Below are 24133 nucleotides of genomic sequence, written 5' to 3'. Positions count from 1 at the left end.
TCCCACCTTTGCACTGGCCACTCCTTCTACCTTCCATGACCTTCTTTCAGATCCTTTCCTGGTTCACTTCTTACCAACCGGTCTCAGCAAAAATGGCACTTCTTCAGGTCTCCCTGCAGTCCATCAAGCCCCTTTTCTATTCGATCACAACACTATGCCTAAAGTCGTCTCGTTTGCCCGTTTTTCTTGGTCTTCACCTCTGGCACATAAGCTGCACGAAGGCAAGGACCTTTGGGTCCTGTTCACCCGCATCCCGGCTCCTCGCATGCAGTAGGCACTCAAACGCCTGGTTAGAAACCAAGTGGTCCCGGGGTTGCAAAATCCTTTCCACCTCGGCTTTCTCCTGGACATCTCATTCGTTCTGTGCATCAAGAGGAGTGTTGGTGTTCGTGTGATGGAAGGGTGGGGGGCTGAGGTCCTCTCCTACAGGGAATTCCGGCCCAAGAAGCGAGGCTCGCCGCTCGGTTCAGGGGCGATTCGGGCCCAGAGGTCGGACGATCACCGAGTCGGATCTTGAAGCCCAAGTTCACTTGGCGGCAAAGCCTTTGGGTCCTAGAGGGGGGGCTGTTCCAGGGCTCGCCACTTTAAGGCGCGCGCAGCCCAGACTACGCCGCGCACACCCTGTCCCGGCCTTCTCCGCGCGCCCCCCAGGCCCCGCCCCGCGGCGCCGCGCACGCCTCGTCCCGGCCTCCCCCGCGCGCCTCCCAGGCCCCGCCCCTCGGCGTCGCGCACGCCTCATCCCGGTCTCCCCCGCGCGCCTCCCAGGCCCCGCCCCGCGGTGCCGCGCAAGCCTGGTCGTGGCCACCCCAGTGCGCCAAGCCTGGGCGGGGCGGGCAGACGGAGGCCGGGAACCGTGAAGCGAGGTGCTTCCCGCTTTCCCGGCGCCGGGTCCCGGGCCCGCCATGGAGCCCCGGGCGGTTGCGGATGCCGTGGAGACGGGGGAGGAGGACGTAGTTATGGAGGCTCTTCGCGCATACAACCGGGAGGTGAGCGGGAGTTGTGGACGCGGGACGTTTAGGGAGGAGGTGGGGCCGGGTGGGGTCCGCACGCGTGGCCGGCGGCGGGGGCGTGAGTGGTGAGCGTGGCGAGGGGCTGAGGGTGGAAGGGAGCGCGGCAGGGAGGAGCGCCACGTCTCTGAGGAGTTGCTGTGGGGGCTGGTGTGTGGGGCTGGGGCGCCATCTGTTCCGAGCGGTGCCTGCGGCCTCAGGTCCCTATCCACGGAGCCCGGGTTCTGCCGCGGTGGGCCTGCGCCTTCTGAGCCTCTGGGTCTCTTTGCAGAACTGCCAGAGTTTCACGTTTGATGCTGCCCAACAGGAGGACAGGAAGGTGGGTGCTCAACGAAGGGTAGAGGGGCAGGGACGGGTGGCCCAGGTAGGGGAGCCTGGTGGAACCGCTCTTCTCCCTGCCCACAGAGACTGGCGGAGCTGCTGGTCTCGGTCCTGGAGCAGGGCCTGCCACCTTCCCGCCGCATCATCTGGCTGCAGAGCATCCGCATCTTGTCTAGGGACCGCAGCTGCCTGGACTCATTCACCAGCCGCCGGAGCCTGCAGGCACTTGCCTGCTATGCTGGCATCTCCGCCTCCCAGGGCTCGGTCCCCGAACCCCTGGACATGGATGTTGTGCTTGAGTCCCTTAAGTGCCTGTGCAACCTCGTGTTAAGCAGCCCCGTGGCACAGGTGCTGGCGGCAGAGGCGGGTCTAGTGGTGAGGCTCGCAGAGCGAGTGGGGCTGTACCGCCAGAGCAGCTTCCCGCACGACGTCCAGTTCTTTGACTTGCGCCTCCTCTTCTTGCTAACGGCACTTCGCGCCGATGTGCGCCAGCAGCTGTTTCAGGAGCTGCAGGGAGTGCACCTGCTGACCAAAGCGCTGGAGCTGACGCTGGGAATGACCCCTGGAGAGAGGCCCCCTGAGCTCCTGCCTCCCCAGGAGACTGAGCGAGCCATGGAGATCCTCAAAGTGCTCTTCAACATCACCTTCGACTCCATCAAGAGAGAAGTGGACGAGGTGAGGGCTGATCTTAGCCTGTGGGTGGGGTATAACAACTTGGACGTTTCTTGGACGTGCTGCTTTGCCAGGTACCTTCAGATTTCTCCACGTCAGGCCAGGAGGAACTCTGAGCCCGTCAAGAGAAGGCAGGGAGATGCCCATCCGGGACAGGGCCCTCAAGGAAGTTTTCTCAGGGCGGTGGAGAGCATAACTGGCTCTTGCAGCTCGGCAGGAGGGCTGTTTGGTGGGGGGAGGCTGTGAGAGACTCATCACCACGCCTCTGTGAGCACGGGCCTAAAGTGCAGAGCAGGTCCAAAGGGATCCGTCAACGTTCTTAGTCAGGAGGGTGCTCTTCAGGTCGCGTGGGAGAGGACAGCATCCAGGTGTACAATAGAGGTGTGTAATTAGCGCGCGTGGGCTTGCAGTGGGCCAGACGGTAGAATCTCAGCTGGCAGCGATGGGGGCGAGTGGGGCTCTCTCTCACAAGAATATTTTTCTCTTTGGTCAGGAAGACACTGCCCTTTACCGGCACCTGGGGATCCTTCTGCGGCACTGTGTGATGGTTGCTGCTGCTGGAGACCGCACAGAGGAGTTCCACGGGTGAGGGTGGTGCCTGTCGTGGGGGGGCGTTGTGCTCGCAGGTCTCCCTAGGTCTAGAGTCTTCTTTCACTTGGGTGAGACGGACGTCAGTGTATTTCCGGGGAGCTCCAGCATTTACAGTACACAGCTAGGACAAGAGCTGTGAGTCCGGGGACAGGAACGTGCCAGTGGACTTTGGGTAGTGTCACGGACAGTATGGTATCTGTAAGGCAGCGCGCTTATTCACGTCCATTGTTGCTGACCTACGCACAGGCAGGTTCTGATTTTTGACTGCGTTGCTTCGACCCAGATGTGCAGTAGGTCAGCCGTTCGCAGGGAGTGTTCCCCTCAGCTCTGGTACCTCGTGCTGTTGCTCAGGCCCCCAACGCTGGTTCATATCATGGCCCCAGCAGGTGGTGGCAAGCGTTGTACCTGGGCTCGGGGATTGGATTTACCAAATGCCCCTTTCATCTGTCCCCAGCCACACAGTGAACCTCCTGGGGAACTTGCCCCTCAAATGTCTGGACGTTCTTCTCACCCTGGAACCCCACGAAGGCTCTTTGGAGTTCCTGGGAGTGAACATGGATGTGATTCGTGTTCTCCTCAGCTTCCTGGAGAAGCGTCTGCACCAGGTGGGCAGGGGGAGCTGCTGTGGCTCTGGTCCAGGCTTTCCCGAGCAGCTGTGGTCGCTGCGTTTTTGTAGTCCACGCTGGGAGGTGGAGATCAGCCCCCCAGCGTGATTCAGGTGACGCTCCAGCTCCTCCACGGTCCGGCCACGCAGGAGGCTGGATCCTCCTCCCTGAGAAGTATACGGAAACAAGTTTTCAGAGTCTAGCAAAGGACTCATTTTCTTAGATCTCCTTGTGGGTCTTTGAGTGGCCCTGAGAAGCCCGCCCACCCGTAGTCCCTGCTTGTGACCCTAAACTCCAAGTGTCACTGAGCACAAGCAGCCCTTGGTGACGAGCATCGGCTGTGCCTTGGCGTCCCTAAGGGGACCCGCAGGGCCTTCAAGCCAGAGGCTCCCTGATTCCTGTGGCTGCACCCCAGGGCATTGGCCAGCCAGTGCTCTAACCAGCCACGCTGGCGTTCGCAGACGTATCACGCAAGCCAAAGAGATTCTGTAGGGCCCCGGGGAATCCATGTTGCCTGCGTGCCCTGGGAGCTGGTTTGTGTTCTGGCGGTGTGCTAACAGCTTGGGACACTCTGTTTTCCCCACCATTCTGGTGTAGAGGGAGGGAAGTGAGACTCAAAGCAGTTGAGTGATTTGCCTCAAGTTGCAGGGCATGCGAATGGCCCTGAGTTAGGGTCCACGCCTGTCCTTTTCGAAGCTCACACAGACACCCACTGCCCTCTCTGAGCCCCTCAGCTGGGGCCCCTGTGGCGGGGCCTCGTCCCGAACACCTCCTGCCCGGACCATCTGGTGTATGTGCCTAGCTCCCCTGGCCTCGAGTCAGATGGGCGCAGTCCAGTGACAGAGGCTCCTCTGCAGACGCACAGGCTGAAGGAGAGTGTGGCTCCCGTGCTGAGCGTGCTGACGGAGTGTGCCCGCATGCACCGCCCCGCCAGGAAGTTCCTGAAGGCCCAGGTACGGGGCAGAGGGGCTGCGGTCAGGCCCTGGTCAGAGATCCTGGTCGTTCCAGGCCTGGGCTCAGGGACAACTACATCCCCAGGTGCTGCCCCCGCTGCGGGACGTGAGGACCCGGCCCGAGGTGGGGGAGCTGTTGCGGAACAAGCTGGTTCGCCTCATGACGCACCTGGACACGGACGTGAAGAGGGTGGCAGCCGAGTTCCTGTTTGTCCTGTGCTCTGAGAGCGGTGAGTCGGGGGGCCGGCCCCTCGCCTGCCCCTCCCCAGCCACGTTTGCACACTGACCTCTGCCCTGCCCTTCAGTGCCCCGATTCATCAAGTACACAGGCTACGGGAATGCTGCCGGCCTCCTGGCTGCTAGGGGCCTCATGGCAGGGGGCCGGCCTGAGGGCCAGTACTCGGAGGACGAGGACACGGACACAGACGAGTACAAGGAAGCCAAGGCCAGGTGTGTGCCCCCCACATCCTCGGGCTGCCCTCACTCGGCCCCCATTCCTATTCCCACACCCATTTGGGCCCGTAGGGTGGGCAGGACAGGGTGACCAGCAGGTAAAACCTTACAGAATCAGGCTGCTGTTCCCAAGTGACACGTATCCTGACATCAGGGTGTTTTGTTGAGAACACCGGCTGAAGGGGGCCGAGCAGTGCCGGGGACCAGGTGGTCCCGACAGCAGGAGCTGGTTACCTGCTGCTCCAGGAGGGAGGGCTCTTCTGCAGTCGCCTCGCCTTCCCCGCACCCAGGAAAATGAGTTTCTTGCCATTGCGAGCCCAAGCAGGAAGATAAGGAACTCCACGCACCCCACACAGCCTTCTTTTGTCCTGCAAAGTCACTGATGCGTTCCCCATGCTCCCTCTCTTGTGAAACAGCATAAACCCAGTGACTGGAAGGGTGGAGGAAAAGCCTCCCAACCCCACGGAGGGCATGACAGAGGAGCAGAAAGAGCATGAGGCCATGAAGCTGGTGAACATGTTTGACAAGCTCTCCAGGTACGTGCCCTGGCAGGAGGGGCCCAGCGCTGGGACAAAGGAGAAGGACCCACGTCCTGTCTTGCGAGCCGCAGGATGTGGGATCACAGTGGGGCTTAGGTTCTGGCAGGGCTGCGTTTCTAATGTTTGAAATCACCTGTCTCGGAGGAAATTCTCTAGCCAGGGGTTAGGGCTGAGATCAGTATTAGGTCTGTCTTTACAGTTGATGAAAACTGAGGCCCAGAGAAATTAAGACACTGCCTAAGGTCTCAGAGCTTAGGTAGCAGTTAGGATTTAGGCCTAACTGAAACAGTTCCCACCCAGGCTTCCCCAGTAAACAGGAGCAGCTTGGTGGAACAGAAGGTCACAGCCAGGGGTGAGCAGGACCCCTGCCCATCCCTACCACGCCTTTTCCCCACAGGCACAGAGTCATCCAGCCCATGGGGATGAGTCCCCGGGGTCAGCTCACATCCCTGCAGGATGCCATGTGCGAGACCATGGAGGGACAGCTCTCCTCGGACCCTGACTCGGACCCTGACTGAGAACAGCTGCTCTTCTACTGCCCTTCAGAACTGGTGCTGCTTCCAGAGGAGTCCTGGGGGCCAGGAGCTGGGGAAGCCACATCCCTCCCTCCAACTCGGAGACCCTTTTCTCTTTACTCCCACACTTCTATTCGTGATTTGCCTTTGGTCCATTTTCTTCTCTTTAGGGCTGCGAGGGTCTTGTCCTACGAACTCTGGGAACTCAGTCTTGCTTTCCGCAAGTGAAGTGGTTTCTTTTATGTGTGCCTGAGGGCAGGGCTTAACTGAAGGCAGAAATGTACATGGGTTTGGGGAGCGGGGGGCTGAGTGTGGGCTGAGACACAGCACATCCACAGCTGGCATGCAGGCCCAGAGCTGGTGTTGGGCAAGCACCACATTTCACAGGGGAAAGAACCTGCTGGAACTTTATATGCTAATGCCAGAAACACACAAGGTATGATCTGCTGTTTTTGTCCCCACTGAGTGCACGGCTGGTAGCCTTTTGCATTCTCGGTCCTGGCTCAGTGCCCATGTTCTCTGGTTGTGACAGTTGGGTCTCGATCCTTCCCACTGGTTTCAACCATAAATACATGAAGGAAAATGTCTCTCCTGAAACCATAAGTCTAGATTTCTGTCATGTACCACAGAGCTTCACAGAAACATTATTCTGGAATAAAGAGTTCCAGGCAGGGATGTTTGTGTGTGAATATACGTGCAAGATACCAAGTAAAGGCACGTTAAGCAGGAATAGAATCATGTTTTTCTTACAATTCAGCACTTTCCCCAGGTGCGTATGCGTGTCTTGTTCTTTTTTTTTTTTTTTTTTGCGGTACGCAGGCCCCTCACTGTTGCGGCCTCTCCCGTTGCGGAGCACAGGCTCCGGACGCACAGGCTCAGCGGCCATGGCTCACGGGCCCAGCCTCTCCGCGGCATGTGGGACCTTCCCGGACCGGGGCACGAACCCGTGTCCCCTGCATCGGCAGGTGAACTCTCAACCACTTTGCCACCAGGGAAGCCCGCGTGTCTTGTTCTTGAAGAGTGAGGCCACCAGGTCTCCTGAGGAGTCTGTCGGTGAGATCTGCTCCAGCCCAGGGGCCCAGTGGGGAAGACAAGATGCCAGGAAGGAGAGAGCACTGGGGGCAGGGTTGGGGCAACCCCAGAAGAGGCCTGTACAGAAGCAGGGAGACCACAGTATGTTCTGCCCAAACAGCAGTGTGGCCTGAGCACAGGTCAGGGAGCCAGGCGAGGTTTCCAAATGAGTACTGCCTTCTGTCTTAGAGGTTAATTCTAGCAGCATTACTGGAAGAAGGCCTGATGGAGGAGAGTAGAGACAGGGAGACAGGAAGCTGCTGGAATGGTCTGGAACAGATGAGTTTCTGGAGGTTGATGTGAAAGGCATCGGGGTCGAGTGAACAGGATGGGATGACCTTCATGAGGGGTGCTGGGTGCTCTGAAGGTACCATGGACTTGAGCTGGAAGAGGGCACTATGCCCATCTCCGAGATGAATCAGGGACAAATGTTCTCAGTCCTCAGGTTGTTTCAGTACAGGAGAGACACCCACACACCCCCAAGCTCCCCTTTCCACGTTCATCTTCCCTTTTAGGAGACAAAAATGAAGGGATGCCCAGTTTCTCTATTACAGTTTACTTCATGCCAGAAATGAAGGACAATCTCTAAAAATAAACCTACTAAAGAGGCCACAGCGCTAGAAAACCCTAGTGCATTACCTGGGACCCAGGCCCACACTTGGGGTGTGACTGGGGCCACTCGACCCAAGTGGACAGATGCTAAACCTGCCCTTCAGATGGAGTCCAGTCTGGGGTTCCAGGTTGTCTGAGTCCAAGAGGTTGACCATCAGAAGAACGCTTGTGGCATTAAGAGCTTCAGCAAAAAGTCGGGCCAGGCAGCTCCTGCACATCTGTGGCTGGGGTGGCCCCGAGTGCACAGACTCATGACCTGGGAAGACACTCCAGGAGCAGCCTCAGGTCGCATGTTCTGGTTCAGCCAAAATTTGTAAGCGTGCCCGAGCTGTTCTTCAGGCAGAGGGCTCGTCAGAAGTGGGCAGTGACTCCCGTGTAGCCATTTCTGGCGTGAGGAGCAGCCCTCACTCTCCTAATTTGTCCCAACCATCAAGCTGGAGCACAAAGGAGAGAGGAAACTGGTTATCTGAAAACATACCTGGGCACATCTCAGGGCCTGGAATTGAATTATTTCCTAAAACGGAAGCTTTTCTGTCTGCAAATGCTGCTGTTCAACCAAGTTAAGACGATGCCAGCAGGGCTGGGCAAAACTGGGTGGCTAAGTGGAGGGCTTCGCTTAAGTAACCAGTCAAGATGTACTCAAGTACGTTCACTGTTTGGAAAAGTAATCCATCTTAGACTTCAGCTCATCCCTTAGTGTTTATTCTTGGACAGCAACTCTTTTAAAATAAGTAAACCCCTAAAATCGTAACTTTACACAAATTTCTGTGGAACTAGAAAACAGCACAGGTCAAATCCTATAGGACTATAATTCTAAACGTCTATAGAGGCTACTTGACTTTGTCTTGCTGTTATATGGAAGTAGGAAGTCAGCCACCCAAGGCTCCTGTGTAAGCTGCCAGGCGGATCTGACCAAGATCTCTACTCCCCTGTGAGCAAGGCATCTGCTACGGTTCCTCTCGAGGTGTAAAGTGTAAGCATCCGTATTAGCCGGACTCTGCTTCCATTAAGCGACCCAGCAATGTGACTTTAACATTTGACGGTCTTTATTTCCTCCATATAATGAGATGAGAAATGGCACTGTCCTACATCTTATCCCTAAGAGCCAAACTCTGGATTGAAAGGCAATGATGTCTAATATCATGAAAACAATATAACTGCAAAGTCTTATATCTTTAAAAAGCCTCATATTCTTCTTGCTTTGGTTCAAATTGGTAAGAAATCAGGCTGTAGCCAGAGGCTGGGGGCTTTTGCCAGTGGAGGTGAGAGGAAAGGGCTGACTCATGGCCCTGAGTCCTGAAGCAGCCACAGCCAAAGGGTGAGAGGTTTCCCAAGATAGCAAGAACATAACTTACAGCATTCTAGTGAAGTCCACTTTCAGCAGTGTTATACCTGGCTGTAATCATAAATAATCCTCTTTGAGACAACTGGACTTAAAATGCTTAATGCTGCCCCCTGTAGAAAATAACCCCTCACGTCAAGGCTACACATGCTAACTGATTCTCATGGGAAACTGCATCTTCTGTAACTTCACTTGTTTATGGGACGTTTGACATCTAGAGAGATCAAGGCGCTCTCACTTTCTACGCTCAGCAGATGACACGTCAACTCCTCTCACTCTGATTATCTCCTAGAAGCATCATCCCACACAGGTTCAGGGAACTTCAGAATCAATCTTATCCCGGCATGCTCCTTTAGCTTGGGGTACAAAGACAGCTGAAGTGTGACGACTGCAGAACGACAGCCCTGTCTGCCTGGACCCTCATCTCCACTCTGCCACTCAGCAGGAACGAAGCATCAGTTTCTTCATCTCTAAACAGAGGTATTAAGAATCACAGCACCCGATTCATAAGCACATAGATGGCGCCAAACAGTGCCTGGTACAGGGTTAACAGCAACATTACCTATTACTGTTACTGTTTTAGCCAAAGAGGGCGCCATTCCAGGTTGACCAGACCCCAGAGTAGAAGAGATGGCCCCTCCCGTGACTCTCAGCAGTCCCTACCTTTCCAGTTTCCCGCTGGATGAGGTCCCGCATCTCCTCCGTCCAGCCCAGAAGCTCCACCAGCCTTTTCACACCGTGAACCACGTCCCCCAGCTGGACCACATCCCTGCCCCGAGGATGCCTAGCCAAGGACCCCACCAAGTCCCGGTTGATGAGCAATCGGGGCACCGAGCTCCTCACGGCCTCAGACAAGCTGGCGAAAGGTTCCACCTGAAAAATTGCCCAAATGTGAGGAGCACACTGCCCGCCCTCCCAAGCCCTCGGGACCTTTCTGCCACAGCCCCTGCAGCCTCGGAGGGACAGCACAGACTGACAGTGAGACCTTGGATATGGAGAAAACCCAGCATCCGTTTCATTTCTTCAGTAGCACTCCCACCGCTGGGTCTCGATGCCCTTGTTCCCCGACCCCAGCCTCCCTCTCATCCACGCCCCCTTTCTCTTCCGACATCTCCTGGGTCCTGTGGGTCTCCCTGCTAAAGTTCATGCATACCACCTTACCTGCCCTCCTCATCCACACTCACCAGTGACATGGCAGCTCATATATCTGGTCTCACTCCCTGAGAGCAAGGGCCCGGCCCCTCACAGAGGGGCCACCACTGAGGGGTTCCTGACACACACACTGCAACAGGGCCTGGCACACAGCAGGCAGATTCACTGAAGAAACACACAGCTCTGGGCCTCTGACTGGCTGGGGCCCCAGGCACAGGTCTTTCTGGCCCCTCTGCCCCTTGGTGCCTGCATCCAATCAGGCCCATTTCAGGGTCTCATCACGTCCTTTAGAAGTCTCCTGAGCTTCAAATCCGGATGCATCTCCCAGGCACCTCAAACACACGTGTGCAGGACACTCAGCATCCCTGATCCAGATTCCCCCTCCCCAGAAAAGGCCCTGACCCCCACGAAGAGACAGACACCTCTCTCTTCGGTCCTCAAAGTGACGCCAGGCTCCGAGTCCAGCCGTTCCCTCTCTGCCGTCTCTCATAGCCCCGCAGTCTGACTGTGCCCAGCCTCCCGGACATCTGCTCACTTCAGTCCCTGTCCCCAAGTCTCTCTGATCCCGAGGATGACCAGCTACATCCCTGGTTTAACTGCCTCTACACAAGGTCGGTCTCTGTGATACGACCTGGGAGACCTGCTCCCGCCTCACGTCTCCCACACCCCTTCCCCTTGCGCACTGTGCCCACCTGCACTCTGGATACCTCCAACGCTGAGCGTCCTCCCTGCTCCTCATTCTAGGCCTGGAACACCTCTGCCTCCTCGCATGTTGAATCCACTCGTCTTCCAGAGGTGTGGCCCCAGAGCATCTGTCCCACCATCCCACCTCCTCTGCCTCGCTCCGCCAGCCTCCTCCCCACATGTCTGTGCACCGCAAGGCCTGCTGACAAACCTCCAGAGAGGTCCCAAGGATGAGCAGCAGGTCTGCCATGGGGAAGTCAGCCAGATGCAGCAGGAACCTGTGGGGCAGCATCTCCCCAAAGAATACGATGTCGGGCTTCACAACGCCAGTGCAGACCGGGCAGCGTGGGACCGTGTCCACCATCACGTCGGCCTGGGGTGACACAGAGAGAAAGGGGGCCCAAGGAAGCTGTCACAACACACTTTAAACGGAAAAGGCAAAAACAGCTTCTTATTCAGAAACCGTCAAACGTTCCACAGCTGAGACAGCAGCACAGTGAAGCCCCCTGTATATAATGGACCCAGCTTCAGCAATTACTGACACTCTGCCAGTTTCATATAGCACCCCAGAATTGGGGGAGCTTGCAGTATTTGAAAGCAGATCCTGGACACCATACGACATCCAGCGCATTGAACGCTACGCTCTGCACCTGGGGTGCTTATCAGAGGTACGCGGGTGCTGAGGAAACACAGCTGACCTTGGAACGATACAGGGGTCAGGGACACCAACCCTCCGCACAAATGAAAATCTATGCAGAACTTAGAGTTAGTTAACCCTCTGTACAGATGGTTCCTCTGTATCTGTGGTTCAACCAACCATGGATCAAGTAGTCCTGGAGTACACATTTATTGAAAAGAATCCACATATGAGTGGACCCACACAGTTCAAACCCGTGTTCAAAGGTCAACTGTACTGATTATATAGTCCTCAGAAGTACTCTGTAGGCATTTGGCCAACAACAGGCATTACTCAATTTGTCCCTGATTTTAGCTGAAGTGATCCTGACATCATCACCTCAGCCCTGAAGACGCTCAGGTTGGCTTCAACTCACTGACTGGAGTTATGAGTCACAACATTTTCCACAGACTTCTCCTTGCAGGCCAAGGTGAAGCAGATGTAAGCTATTATTATATCCTGCTACACCTGGATTCATGCTTGGGCTAGACATTAGAGGAGGAAACTAAGGAAAAAGACACCCGGCTTCTAAGATAAACCTTTACAGCTAATGGGATTTGTTTTTGCAGGCGGAACCCAGTAAGGAGCAGCAGAAACAACAGACAAAAGAGATGGGCTGGTCAACGACTTCAGATATTCGCAGATACAGATTAGAAACTATATTATGGGTAAATTTTTAAAAAGACAGGCTTGAAATATCTATTGGAGATAGAAAGCTATACAAAATAATGTTGTGGATTTAAAAAAGAACCAGATAGAACTTCCAGTAATAAAAAGTAGAGTATCGAAAATTAAAGCTCAGTGGAAGGGCTTTATCCTCTATGACAGAATAGAATATCGATAAACTGGAAAGTAGATCAGGAGAAGAACTCAGAATGCAGCACAAAGAGGAGCAGGATGGGTGTAGAAAAGAGCCGCCAAGGGCTGCGGACAGTGTGAACCAGTCTCAGAGGTGTTTCACCCAAGGTCCACACAGAGAGGACAGGACATGGTGGGGCAGTCACTGTCTGAAGGGATCATGACTGAAGATTTTTCAGCAAAAATGAAAGATATCAAACCTCAGATTCAGAAAGCTCTACAATTTTTAAGCATAATAAACAAAAGGAAATCCATACGGAGACAAACCATAGTAAAGTGCAAAACTCCAAAGAGAAAAGTTTTTTAAAATATGCAGAGAATAGATAGCAACAGACTGATTCTAAAGTTGATATGGAAAGCAAAAGACTCAGAATAGCCAAACAATCTGGAAGAAGATGATCGATGAAAGAAAAATATGGTAAGTCAGGCTTCATTAAAATTAAAGACTTCTCCTCTGTGAAAGACAATGTCAAGAGGATGAAACGACAAGTCACAGACGGGGAGAAAATATGCAAAAGACACATCTGATAAAGAACAATAAGAAAATGGGCAACCCAGTTAAAAACTGAGCCCAAGACCTCACCAAAGAAGATATACAGATGGTAAGTGAGCACATGAAACAAGTTCAACATCATATGTCACTAGGAAATTGCAAATTAAACAATGATATTCCACTACACACCTATTAAGAACAGCCAGAATCAGAACACTGACAACACCAAGTGCCTATGAGGATGTGGAGCAACAGGAACTTACATTCACTGCTGCTGGGAATGCAAAATGGGGCAGCCCCTTGGGAAGACACAAACTAAACACAGTCTTACCAGAGCATTCAGCAATCACGCTCCTTGGTGTTTACCCAGAGGAACTTACGTCCACATAAAAACCTACACATGGATGTTTATAGCAACTTTATTCATAATTGCCAAAGCAATCAAGATGTCCTTTAGTAGGTGAATGGATAAACAAACTGTGTTACATCCAGCAAATGGAATATTAGCCTAAAAAAAAAAAAAAGTGCTTATCAGGCCATGAAAAGACATGGAGGAACCTTAAGTACATAATGCTAAGTGAAAGAAGCCAGTGAGAAAAGGCTGCATATTGTATGATTCCAACTCTATGACATTCTGGAAAGGGCAAAACTATGGAGACAACAAAAAGATCCGTGATTGCCAACCTAAATGTCCATCAACAGAGGAATGGATAAAGAAGATGTAGTACATATACACAATGGAATATTACTCAGCCATAAAAAGTAACAAAATAATGCCATTTGCAGCAACATGGATGGACCTAGAGATTACCATACTAAGTGAAGGAAGTCAGACAGAGAAAGACATATATATGATATCACTCATACGTGGAATCTAATTTTTTTTAAATGATACAAATGAACTTATTTACAAAACAGAAACAGACTCACAGATTTCAAAAACAAACTTATGGTTACCAAAGGGGAAACGTGGTAGGGAGGGATAAAATAGGAGCCTGGGATTAACATACACACACTACTATATACCAACAAGGACCTACTGTATAGCACAGGGAACTCTACTCAATATTCTGTAATAACCTAATGGAAAAGAATCTGAAAAAGAATGAGTATATGTATATGTATAACTGAATCACTTTGCTGTACATCTGAAACTAACACAACACTGTAAATCAACTACACTCCAATAGAATTTTTTTTTAAATCAGTGGTTGCTAGGGGTTGGGGGCAGGAAGGGAATAGGGTTGACTGATTAGTGGATACAGGGTTTTCCTTTGGGGTGATGAAAATATTTCGGAATTAGATAGAGGTGGCGGTCGCACAACACAGTGAATGTACTAAATACCAATAACTGTACACTTTAAAATGGTTAATTTTATGTTATGTGAATTTCACCTCAATAAAAAATAAAAGACAGGATCCTGTGCCACGCTGATATTTCAGAATTTCATCTTTATTTAAGATTTTCCACTCTATCTTACTCTACTTTAAAAAACCCATTCTAGGGGCTTCCCTGGTGGCGCAGTGGTTAGGAGTCCGCCTGCCAGTGCAGGGGACACGGGTTCAAGCCCTGGTCCGGGAAGATCCCACATGCCATGGAGCGGCTACGCCCGTGCGCCACAACTACTGAGCCTGTGCTCTGGAGCCCGCGAGCCACAACTGCTGAGCCCGCCTGCCACAACTACTGAAGCTCACGTGCCTAGAGCCCGTCACAATGAGAAGCCCACACACCGCAGCGAGGAGTGGCCCCCGCTCGCCGCAACTAGAGAAGGACCGCGTGCAGCAACAAAGACCCAACGCAGCCAAAAATAAATTTAAAAATAAATAAGTTTATAAAAAAAAAAAAACCCATTCTAGGGACTTCCCCAGTGGTCCAGTGGTTAAGAATCCACCTTCCGCAAGGACATACAACGGAGAAAAGACAGTCTCTTCAATAAGTGGTGCTGGGAAAACTGGACAGCTACATGTAAAAGAATGAAATTAGAACACTCCCTAACACCATACACAAAAATAAACTCAAGGGGCTTCCATGGTGGCGCAGTGGTTGAGAATCTGCCTGCCAATGCAGGGGACACGGGTTCGAGCCCTGGTCTGGGAGGATCCCATATGCCACGGAGCAACTAGGCCCGTGAGCCACAACTACTGAGACTGCATGTCTGGAGCCTGTGCTCCGCAACAAGAGAGGCCGCTGTAGTGAGAGGCCCGCGCACCGTGATGAAGAGTGGCCCCCGCTTGCCACAACTAGAGAAAGTCTTCGCACAGAAACGAAGACCCAACACAGCAAAAATAAATAATTAATAAACTCCTACCCCCAACATCTAAAAAAAAAAAAAAACTATTAAAAAAACAACAACTGTATATAAATAAATAAATAAATAAATAAATAAATAAACTCAAAATGGATTAAAGACCTAAATGTAAGACCAGACACTATAATACTCTTAGAGGAAAACATAGGAAGAACACTCTTTGACATAAATCACAGCAAGATCTTTTTTGACCCACCTCCTAGAGTAATGGAAACAAAAACAAAAATAAACAAATGGGACCTAATGAAACTTAAAAGCTTTTGCACAGCAAAGGAAACCATAAACAAGATGAAAAGACAACCCTCAGAATTGAAGAGAATATTTGCAAACGAATCAACAGACAAAGGATTAATCTCCAAAATATACAAAGAGCTCATGCAACTCAATATCAAAAAAACAAACAACCCAATCCAAAAATGGGCGGAAGACCTAACCTAAATATACATTTCTCCAAAGAAGACATACAGATGGCCAAGAGGCACGTGAAAAGATGCTCAACATCACTAATTATGAGAGAAATGCAAATCAAAACTACAAGGAGGTATCACCTCACACTAGTCAGAATGGCCATCATCAAAAAATCTACAAACAGGGCTTCCCTGGTGGCGCAGTGGTTGAGAGTCCGCCTGCCGATGCAGGGGACACGGGTTCGTGGCCCGGTCCGGGAAGATCCCACATGCCGTGGAGCGGCTGGGCCCGTGAGCCACGGCCGCTGAACCTGCGCGTCCGGAGCCTGTGCTCCGCAACGGGAGAGGCCACAACAGTGAGAGGCCCGCGTACCACAAAAAAAAAAAAAAAAAACCACAAAAAAAACCCATTCTAGGATAAAGAAGATGTGGTGTATATAGATATATACAATGGAATATTACTCAGGCATTTAAAAGACTGAAATAATGCCATTTGCAGCCACATGGATGAACCTAGAGATTATCATACTAAGCAAAGTCAGAAAGAGAAAGACAAATATCACAGGATGTCACTTTTACGTGGAATCTAAAACACCACACAAATGAACATATCTACGCAACAGAAACAGACTCACAGAGAAAGAGGACAGACTTGTGGTTGCCAAGGGGTAGGGAGGTGTGGGAGGGATGGATTGGGAGTGTGGGATTAGCAAACGCAAAGTATTATATATAGGATGGATAAACTACAAGGGCCTACAGTACAGCACAGGGAACTATATTGATGAAGGAAAGTCGTAACTGTGGGGAGCAGCCAGAAGTGTGCGTGTGTTTGTATACACATATCTTCCCTTTTTCAAGGCCTGGAACATTATACACCAAACTGTTAAAAGTGGGCTACAGAAACTGGATGAAGGCAGATTCATTTCTCCCTATATATTTCTCTATTGCCTTATTTTTTTTTTAATCTGAAAAGATCCTATGGCCCAATAAGTTTATATTTACAGGTACTGGGAGTTGGGACTGGCACATTTTTAAAAATTGAAGTACAGATGGTTTACAATATTGTGTTAGTTTCAGGTGTACAGCAAAGGGGTTCGGTTATACATGTATATATATATGTATGTATACATATTCTTTTTTCATTCTTTTCCCTTATAGGTTATTAAAGCTATTGAATGTATAGTTCCCTATGCTATACCGTAAATCCTTGCTGTTTGTATTGCCTTAATTTTTTACAAGTACATATTAAAAACATTTTCCTAGTATTACTGTTCTGTTGTCCTTCCGACATAATGCTTATGCAACACCGCTTCTCCAGCTTACTCCCAGTGAGAAAGGCAGAAGGGAGAGAACTGTCGGTGTGACAACTCACCCAAAAGTCCTCCCCTGGGAAGGGTCTTCGGCAGACGGTGCAGGTGGCAGAGGCAAAGGATCCATGAGCTTCAACGAGCTTTGAGGCAGGGATGCCAGACGCTGAAATTCAAACCAAAGCTAAGTGCTGCTGCCCCCAGCTTGGGCGGAAGCCCCTTAGTGTAACCTCTGGGCTGAGCAGGCCCTTCAGGAGTCACCGCCCTTGGTGGAAGCCCGACGGCCCCGCCTCTGTCACCTACAAACGACACCCCGCTGATCAGAATAACCTCAGGGGTGAGGCTCCAACATGGAGCCGAATCACAGTTAAAACAAAGCCTGTGAAAACACAGTAGAAAAAACATTTAAGTCCAGATAAAAGTACACCCAATACTAAGAAAAACATTTTCTATGCTACAGACACCTAGTAAAAGTGAGAAAATATTATAAATACATTTCCAAAAACCTGTAGAAAAACAGACAAAAGGTAACTTATCATGAAGTTTTTGTTATCACCATGAGCTCTGGAAGACTGTAGGTACAGAGACTTGGTCCTAGCTGCAGTGGTTTCCCACTGTCCTCACTGTACACACGCCGAAGCTCACAGCCACACACTCCCGCCTTCCCACAAGGCCTGCCCTGCTGCAACTCCAGGAGAGAGACTGTCCCCATGGGGTATTCACTGCTGCCTATGTGGTTCCAAGCTGTAGAGCCCTTCTAGCAAAGAAACATTTTCCTGGAGTCGAGATAACTCCATTTTTCAAATCACAACACACCCACAGCCTGGCTGAGCTGCCGCTGGCTTGCTGACAGTTGCCTGTCAGCACCTGTCAGCGTCACTGCACGTAAGAAGAGGCCCCGCCAACTGCTTCTCTAGGGTGCACGGCCAGGGGTCCGTATGACAGTATGACCCATGAATCACTGGTTGTGGCCGCCACCTAGACAGTCAGGAAATCACCACACACTGAGTTTGATGAACTTAAGGAATTATGAGTGATTTTTCTGTGTGACAATGATATCATGGTTGTGTTTTAAAAGTCTTTATCTTCTAAAGATATCCATTGCTAGATTTATGTATTAAATTTATGATGAGAGGGATCTGCTTCAAAACAGCTGGGGGTGAGAGAGAGGTGGGGGTAGGACACAGATTAAACAGGACGAGCCATGATGAGGTGATGAGGACATGAGGATTCATTACATTCTTCTCTTCATTTTTGTGTGCTCGGAAAATCCCATAATGAAAACTTTAAAAAAGAAATCATCAGGGGACTTCACTTGTGGTCCAGTGGTTAAGAATCCGCCTTCCAATGCAGAGGACATGGGTTTGATCCCTGGTCGGGGACCGAATATCCCACATGCCACGGGGCAACTAAGCCCACGTGCCAAGACTAGAGAGCCTGTGTACTGCAACTACTGAGGCCACGTGCTCTGGAGCCCGTGCGCCACAACTAGAGAGAAGCCCACACACCGCAACAAAGATCCTGTGTGCCGCAACTAAGACCTGATGCAGCCAAATAAATAAATAATATTTTAAAATATATACATATAAAAAGAAAAGAAAAGAAATCAACGGATCAGAAGCTCCCAATGTCAACTTTAGTTCTATCCCAAACTCACAGCCCGGAAATGGGTCCACCAATGAGGTCCCAACAGTGATACTTAAACACACAGAGGACATTTTGGCGGGCGGGGGGGGGGGGGGGGGGGGGGGGACAAAGGCAAAACTTTTTGGCTCAAAATCAGTCACAAGGATGGGGAATAAGCACTGGGCCTCAGCCCTACCCAGAAACAGGCACCTAAGCCTTCCCTGCAGGAGTGAGATGTGAGACAGGACGGAGGTCTCACCTCTCTCAAGCCCATCGATGTTCTGTGTGTAGAGCCGCAGAAGCAGCCCCTTGTCATGGAGCAGTCGCAGGAAGTAGTGAGTGGCATTAGGCCTATAGTTCCCAGGGTACAGCTCCTTGGCAAAAGTGAAAAACGGCGTGGGATCGCGAAAGAAAAATGAGAGCTCAAAAATGGCCTCGGGGTAGGGGATCTTGTACTGCTGGAGGTTGCTGTAGTATCCGGTCCCTGGAGATCTGCAGAGAGAAGCAAGAGGCTCTGAGCCCTTCAGGAGAGAGCCCCAGGCAGCCAGGGAGGAGCACGGGGACCGCACAGGCACCTGAAGTCTGGGACGCCGCTGGGTGTGCTGATGCCGGCCCCCACCATGGCCACCACCCTCTGGCAGGCTCTGGTTTTAATCAGCTCAGCAATGTCCTGCAGGAGAAACTTCTGACCGTGGCCTCCACTTCCAGAGACACTTGAGGCACCGGCAGAAAAAGATATGGGCCTTCCTCCACCTGCAATACTGACAGGAAAAGGAGAGCAGTCACGTAACCGATGATAATCCAGTTCATGCTAGCAAGAATGAGCCATGTCTCCCCTCCCCAACCCCACCACTGAGAATGACCACACACTTCCCTCCTGCCCCCCAAACGACCACCTTTCTCACCATGGATAAAATACAAGCTCAGAAATCAAGACATATTTCCGGTTAATGGCAACTGTGCAAATAAGGAAAGTATCATTTCACAGTTCCTGTTATCAAAGGCTAGTGCTGAAGGCTCAAGCCGGAGCCAAGGGCATCCCTTTGTGGGGTCTCTGGGGATACTCTCTGCAGAGCCATACACCCTAACATACATACCTGGGACGTGACAAATACTCAGTGACATTGAAAGAAAGTTAAACATCTCAGACTTTACACCAAATATTACCAGGATGATAAGTGGGTTCAAGAGACCATTCCAAAAACAAACATTCATATCCTAACAGTGAGCGATTCAAACCGCTGCAGAGACTTCAACGTCCGCAACTACTCAGGAGGCTGCTCATGTTGCATGGCAGCCAAACAAGTCGCGGAACCCAGGCAAGGCAGTGGGCAGACTGGACCTCGGGGTCTCCCCGCAAAACTCCAGAGACCAGGAGCTGAGACGCTCTCAACAAGTTTAACTGTCAGGGGTATGAGGTGCTCTTCCACACACAAAAAGAGCAAGACACACAATAAACAAGTCACAGGCTTCGGAGAGGCATCGGGACTCGATAAGTGACTCCAAACCCAGGAAAGCACCAGGAAGGAGACGAGGGCAACACAGACAGCACAGAGCCTGGAGCGACACCTGAAAAACGTCCCACTGAAGCAAGTCTGCAGCCACTGGGGGCGCGCAGGCTAGAGACGAGTGCGGGCCTGAAGGCCTTCTGGGTTTACTGATCCGCTCTCGGGGCCCTCATCTGGCAGCTGCCTGAGCTGCAGAACTTCATCACCGCCTGGCATCACTGGCAGCTCGCCCAGAGTTCAAGACAGCCAGCCCCACCACACAGGGCACCTTCCTCACACCCCAAGGGCTGGCAGCTACCACACCCATCCTCCAGGAGAAGGGCCTGGTGACCCGCCTCCAGGACATCGCCCTCCACCCTGACAGGAAAAGAGATCAAACCAACTGAAACGACAGCCCTCCCCAAATGATCGATAAATCTAAAGTGAATACAGACATAAAAACAGGAAACAGAGTATTTATTTTACTCATTTGTGATACAAGCAAGAAATACACACCCTAAAAGCACATCTTTAGATACAAGTCAGGACAACCCAGAGCTTATCTTCCAGGAGTGCGACCCTAACTCACTCCCTTGTTTGCTCTGTCTTTGGTTTTTCTCTTGTTCCTGAAAAATCTGCACAGACCCACCTGCTTACACACGGCTGGTGAGGTCTGCCCAGACGCCCTCTGTCCGCCAGAGCACCCTAACATCTTAGCACGACACACCGCGCCCCAGTGATGGCTTCAACCCCGCTACTCCCTCTCACAGACCCCTCCTTTCCTGGTTCTTGTATACACCCTACACCCAGCTCCTTTGCCTGAAAAGACTTTTTTCCACCTCAGCATGTCCAAAGTCTCCCAGAGTCAAGGCCACCTCCTTCGTGAAGCCACTGCTGAACCCAGTGAGAAGTCACTTCGCCTCCTCTGAGAGGTGACGGTACTGGCTCCCCCTCCCCCCTTAGGGTGCCCATCACCCCTTCCCTTCCTGCACTCTCACACCCCACTCTGGGCAAATGACAGTGCGGCTCAGGGGCTTGCTGGCCACTCAGTCCATCTGTGATGCCTCTCCTGACACACAAAGCATCATCCTGGTTTTCCAAAGAACAGACCTCAGAAAGGCGTGTAATGAGAAAGAGGAACGTGGCAAGGGAAGGCAGGGCCGAGGGCACCAAAAGGAGAGGCAGAGCCCTAGCTCACTGCCTGTCTCACCAAGCCGCTCAAGCAGCCTGAGCCTCGGCTGCCGAAGCTAAAAGCAAGGGAGCCAGAGACGATTCCTACAGTCTTTTGAAAAAATCCACAGCTGTAAAGCTCCCAGCAGAAAGTACAGGAAATAGATGCAGCAGGGATAACGACGCTTCCCCACTCCTCCCCAGGCTCTCGCAGAGAGGCCCCTAGACTCTGAAGAAAGTTCTGCTGCATCAAAGACTTGCATAAAATCACCTGTCAAGGCAGCTCTTCTGAGTGCAAAAGTCAACGAAATCTCCTAAGAGGGTTTTCCAATGAAAACCAGTCAGATGGTTAGGAAGGAAAGAGAAGGTTCTGGTTCCAACCACAGCTATTAAATGCCCCCCTGCACACAGCATCAACAACATCTATTCACCTAAGGTCCGCACCCAAACATTTACTGAGCTCCTCCTAAATGCAAAGTATTATGAGAAATGCAAAAGGAGTGAGAGGGAAGTTGTGATACTGTGATTTATAATAAATATATATTTTGGTCTCTGTCCCTGAACCCTCTGAATTTCCTAAGAGCAACGGGAGCGTCTTTCGTTACAATATTTGGTCTTTTGGCCTCAGTTCCTAAAATCACTTCAGAGCCGTGAAGGTGAAATGCGTGTCTTGTTATTCATAACAAGCCTCTTACAACTACACTGAGTTTATGTTAATGAGGTGACTATTGGAAATCCCCTAAGGATGGGGATATAGTTGCCAGGGGGACCGACCACAATTAGAGGGTTGGAGCCTCCATGGAAACCCAAAAGGAGGGGGGTTCACAGAGCTGCCAGGTTGGTGAACCAGAAAGCTTCCACGTGTCAGGCCCTAAACTCCGCAGGGACAGAAGCTCCTGTATTGGGAACCCTTCCAAACCTCGCCTTATATACATCTCTCTCCATCTGGCTGTTCATTCATATCCTTTAATATCCCTTATAATAAACCCGCGATCTAGTAAGTAAACTGGTTTCCTGAATTCTGTGAGCCGCTCTAGCAAGTGAATCCAACCAGAGGAGGGGGTCGTGGGAACCTCCGATTTGCAGTCAGTTCATCAGAAGCACAGGAGAACCTGGACTGGCAGCTGAAGTGGTGTCAGTCTTGTGGGACTGAGCCCTTAACCTGTGGAAGCTGGTGCTATCTCCAGGCTGACAGAGTCAGAATTCAGTTAAATTTGACACCCGGTCGGTGTCTGTGGAAAAGTGGAGAGTTGCTTGCTGGTGTTGAAAAAATACCCATGTTGTAGAAGTCATTACCATTGTTGAGTGCCTACTTGCGTGCAAGGTATTACTCAGGGTACTTGATGTGTAGTTCTCATCTACATAAGTAAAACGTCTGTCGCTGAAAAACACCCGGCAGAATTTTACCGAATGTCTAGAACATACTGAATGACTTAAAGTATATGCTACATGGAATGAGAGTTACTGGGAGTAGGGGTGCTCTGAGGGGCAAGCATGGGTGCTGCCTGGGAAAGGGCAACAAAGGGCAATTTCTTAAAAGAGCCCTAAAAAGGCACAACTTCCAACTTGCAGACAGCCTGTGCAAACGGACTGCTCCTCGCAGGCACCCTCCAGCCTTCTGCTTGCTGGTGGGGGCAGCGGGGTGGGGAGAGCGGGAGCAGGGTTTACTGAATGATGGCGGTCTCCTGATCGGCACCTGGTGGCCCGGGGCACTATTTTAGCCATGCCCCACCCACACAACTGCCTGCAGATTCTGAAACTGGAATAAGCTCCATGGAGGCAACAGTTTGTCTGACCCCTGCTCCATCCTAGCATCTAGAACAGTCTGGTAGATAATGAGTCCAATTAAAAGTTTCTTGGATGAAAGAAAGACTTCTCCTTGGTATTTCTTTATGAAACTCTTCGATATTTTTGGTAGTTGTGTAAGAAGGCATTAAATGAACGTACCATTATTTACGTAAACACTTGACCATTAGTGGGCATTTAAGTTAGTTTCCTAACTACTCTGATTAGCAACTATGGGCCTTAAGATTTTTCCACTTGTAGGTTCAGTTCCTAGACAAGAACTCAAAATGTGCAATTATTGTGTATGAACCTGTGAAGGGGTATGAACATACGCTGGTGGGAGTATTAACTGCACCACCTTTATGTGGGGGCAATAAAATGTAGACGCGTAAGTTCCACTACCAGAAACTTATCCAAAAAGTGAGGTACAAACAAGGTTATTCAACACAGCATTATCTGTAATAACTAAAGATTAGAACCCATTTCAACAAGAGACTCGTTAAAGTATGAAACATCCATATAATGGAATTCTACAGATTAGTATAAAAGGCTCAGAAAACATTTATGTTTAGAATGGAAGTAACTCCAAGACATGTTAAGTAAAAAAGGACAGGTACAGAATAGATTCTAACTAAAATGGGGGCGGGATGTCAAGAATAAACAAGTAATGTTGCTTATACACGCCCAAAATACCCCGGGAAGAAACGAGAAACCAATGCCATGGGTGTCTCCGGAACACCCTTCAGGGCTGCGTGAGCAGGGACTTGCCATTTTCAGGTCCTCCGATCGTCCCGCCGACCACGCAGGGGGAAGCCTGACTCCCCCGCTCGCCTGAGCGGGTCAGTCTCCGCCCTGGGTCCCGCCCGCCACCCCCGCCGCCGCAGTCACCCGGAACAAACCGAGGCCGGCGGGTCCAAGGCCGCGCACCTCCCAGGCCCCAAAGCCTGAGGGCGGGAACAACTGAACAAACCCACAGCGCCATGTTCCTCCAGAGCCCGCAGCGTCAGGTGCCCAGGGGTCACGTGCGCGCTCCGCCCCCGAGCGCGCCCCACCCCCGAAAGTCCCTCCCCTGAAAGTCCTTATCACACCCTCGCGCTCTCTTTCCCCACCTCCAGCGCGCCCCGCCCCTCTCGGTGCACCCTCGCCCCGCCCCAGCGCGTCCTTACCACACCCTCGCGCTCTCTTTCCCCGTCCCCCAGCGCGCCCCGCCCCTCTCGGTGCACCCTCGCCCCGCTCCCGCAAGCCCTTACCACAGCCTCGCGCTCTCTTTCCCGGCCCCGGCAGCCCAGGTGGAGGTGGACGGAAGGTGGGGCCGGTTTCCTAGTCTGATGATCTCCCTCCTCTGGTACCCGAGACCAAACCAGGAACCTGCATTTCTCTACCCTCGCTCCCACCTTTTTTCAATTGAGATGGCGATGATAACTAACACTTTGGGAGTGCTTTCTATGGACAGGCATGATATTTATACTTAGTCCTCGCAAGCCACTACTAGGAAGGT

The 24133-nt window shown here is 51.4% G+C and overlaps 2 protein-coding genes across 4 annotated transcripts; one reads left to right on the top strand and one right to left on the bottom strand.

The window, feature by feature from the left end:
• Positions 1–811: 811 nt before the first annotated feature.
• On the top strand, positions 812–6239 carry RIC8A (RIC8 guanine nucleotide exchange factor A). Of its 3 annotated transcripts, none has more exons than XM_065882157.1 (10): positions 812–986; positions 1279–1326; positions 1413–2003; positions 2494–2585; positions 3046–3196; positions 4054–4149; positions 4235–4379; positions 4455–4599; positions 5019–5138; positions 5539–6239. In XM_065882157.1, exons 1-10 carry the CDS (start codon positions 903–905, stop codon positions 5657–5659), a joined length of 1593 nt encoding a protein of 530 aa, XP_065738229.1. In that variant the 5' UTR covers positions 812–902; the 3' UTR covers positions 5660–6239. The 3 variants fall into 3 exon arrangements, with proteins under 3 accessions (XP_065738229.1, XP_065738228.1, XP_065738227.1); XM_065882156.1 differs by having other exon boundaries at positions 903–985; positions 1266–1326; positions 5539–5659; XM_065882155.1 differs by having other exon boundaries at positions 903–986; positions 4217–4379; positions 5539–5659.
• Positions 6240–7267: 1028 nt separating this feature from the next.
• Positions 7268–23665, bottom strand: SIRT3 (sirtuin 3). Its single transcript, XM_065881518.1, has 7 exons — positions 23535–23665; positions 18769–18954; positions 18453–18685; positions 16633–16733; positions 10729–10890; positions 9345–9554; positions 7268–7773 (listed from the first exon to the last, which is right to left on the bottom strand). The coding sequence occupies exons 1-7, from the start codon at positions 23615–23617 to the stop codon at positions 7744–7746; spliced, it is 1005 nt and encodes a 334-aa protein (XP_065737590.1). The 5' UTR covers positions 23618–23665; the 3' UTR covers positions 7268–7743.
• Positions 23666–24133: the final 468 nt, after the last annotated feature.

The sequence above is a fragment of the Phocoena phocoena genome, chromosome 8 (assembly GCF_963924675.1).
Source record: "Phocoena phocoena chromosome 8, mPhoPho1.1, whole genome shotgun sequence".
In the NCBI taxonomy this organism is placed as follows: Eukaryota; Metazoa; Chordata; class Mammalia; order Artiodactyla; family Phocoenidae; genus Phocoena; species Phocoena phocoena.
This window is presented reverse-complemented; position numbering and strand designations above follow the sequence as displayed.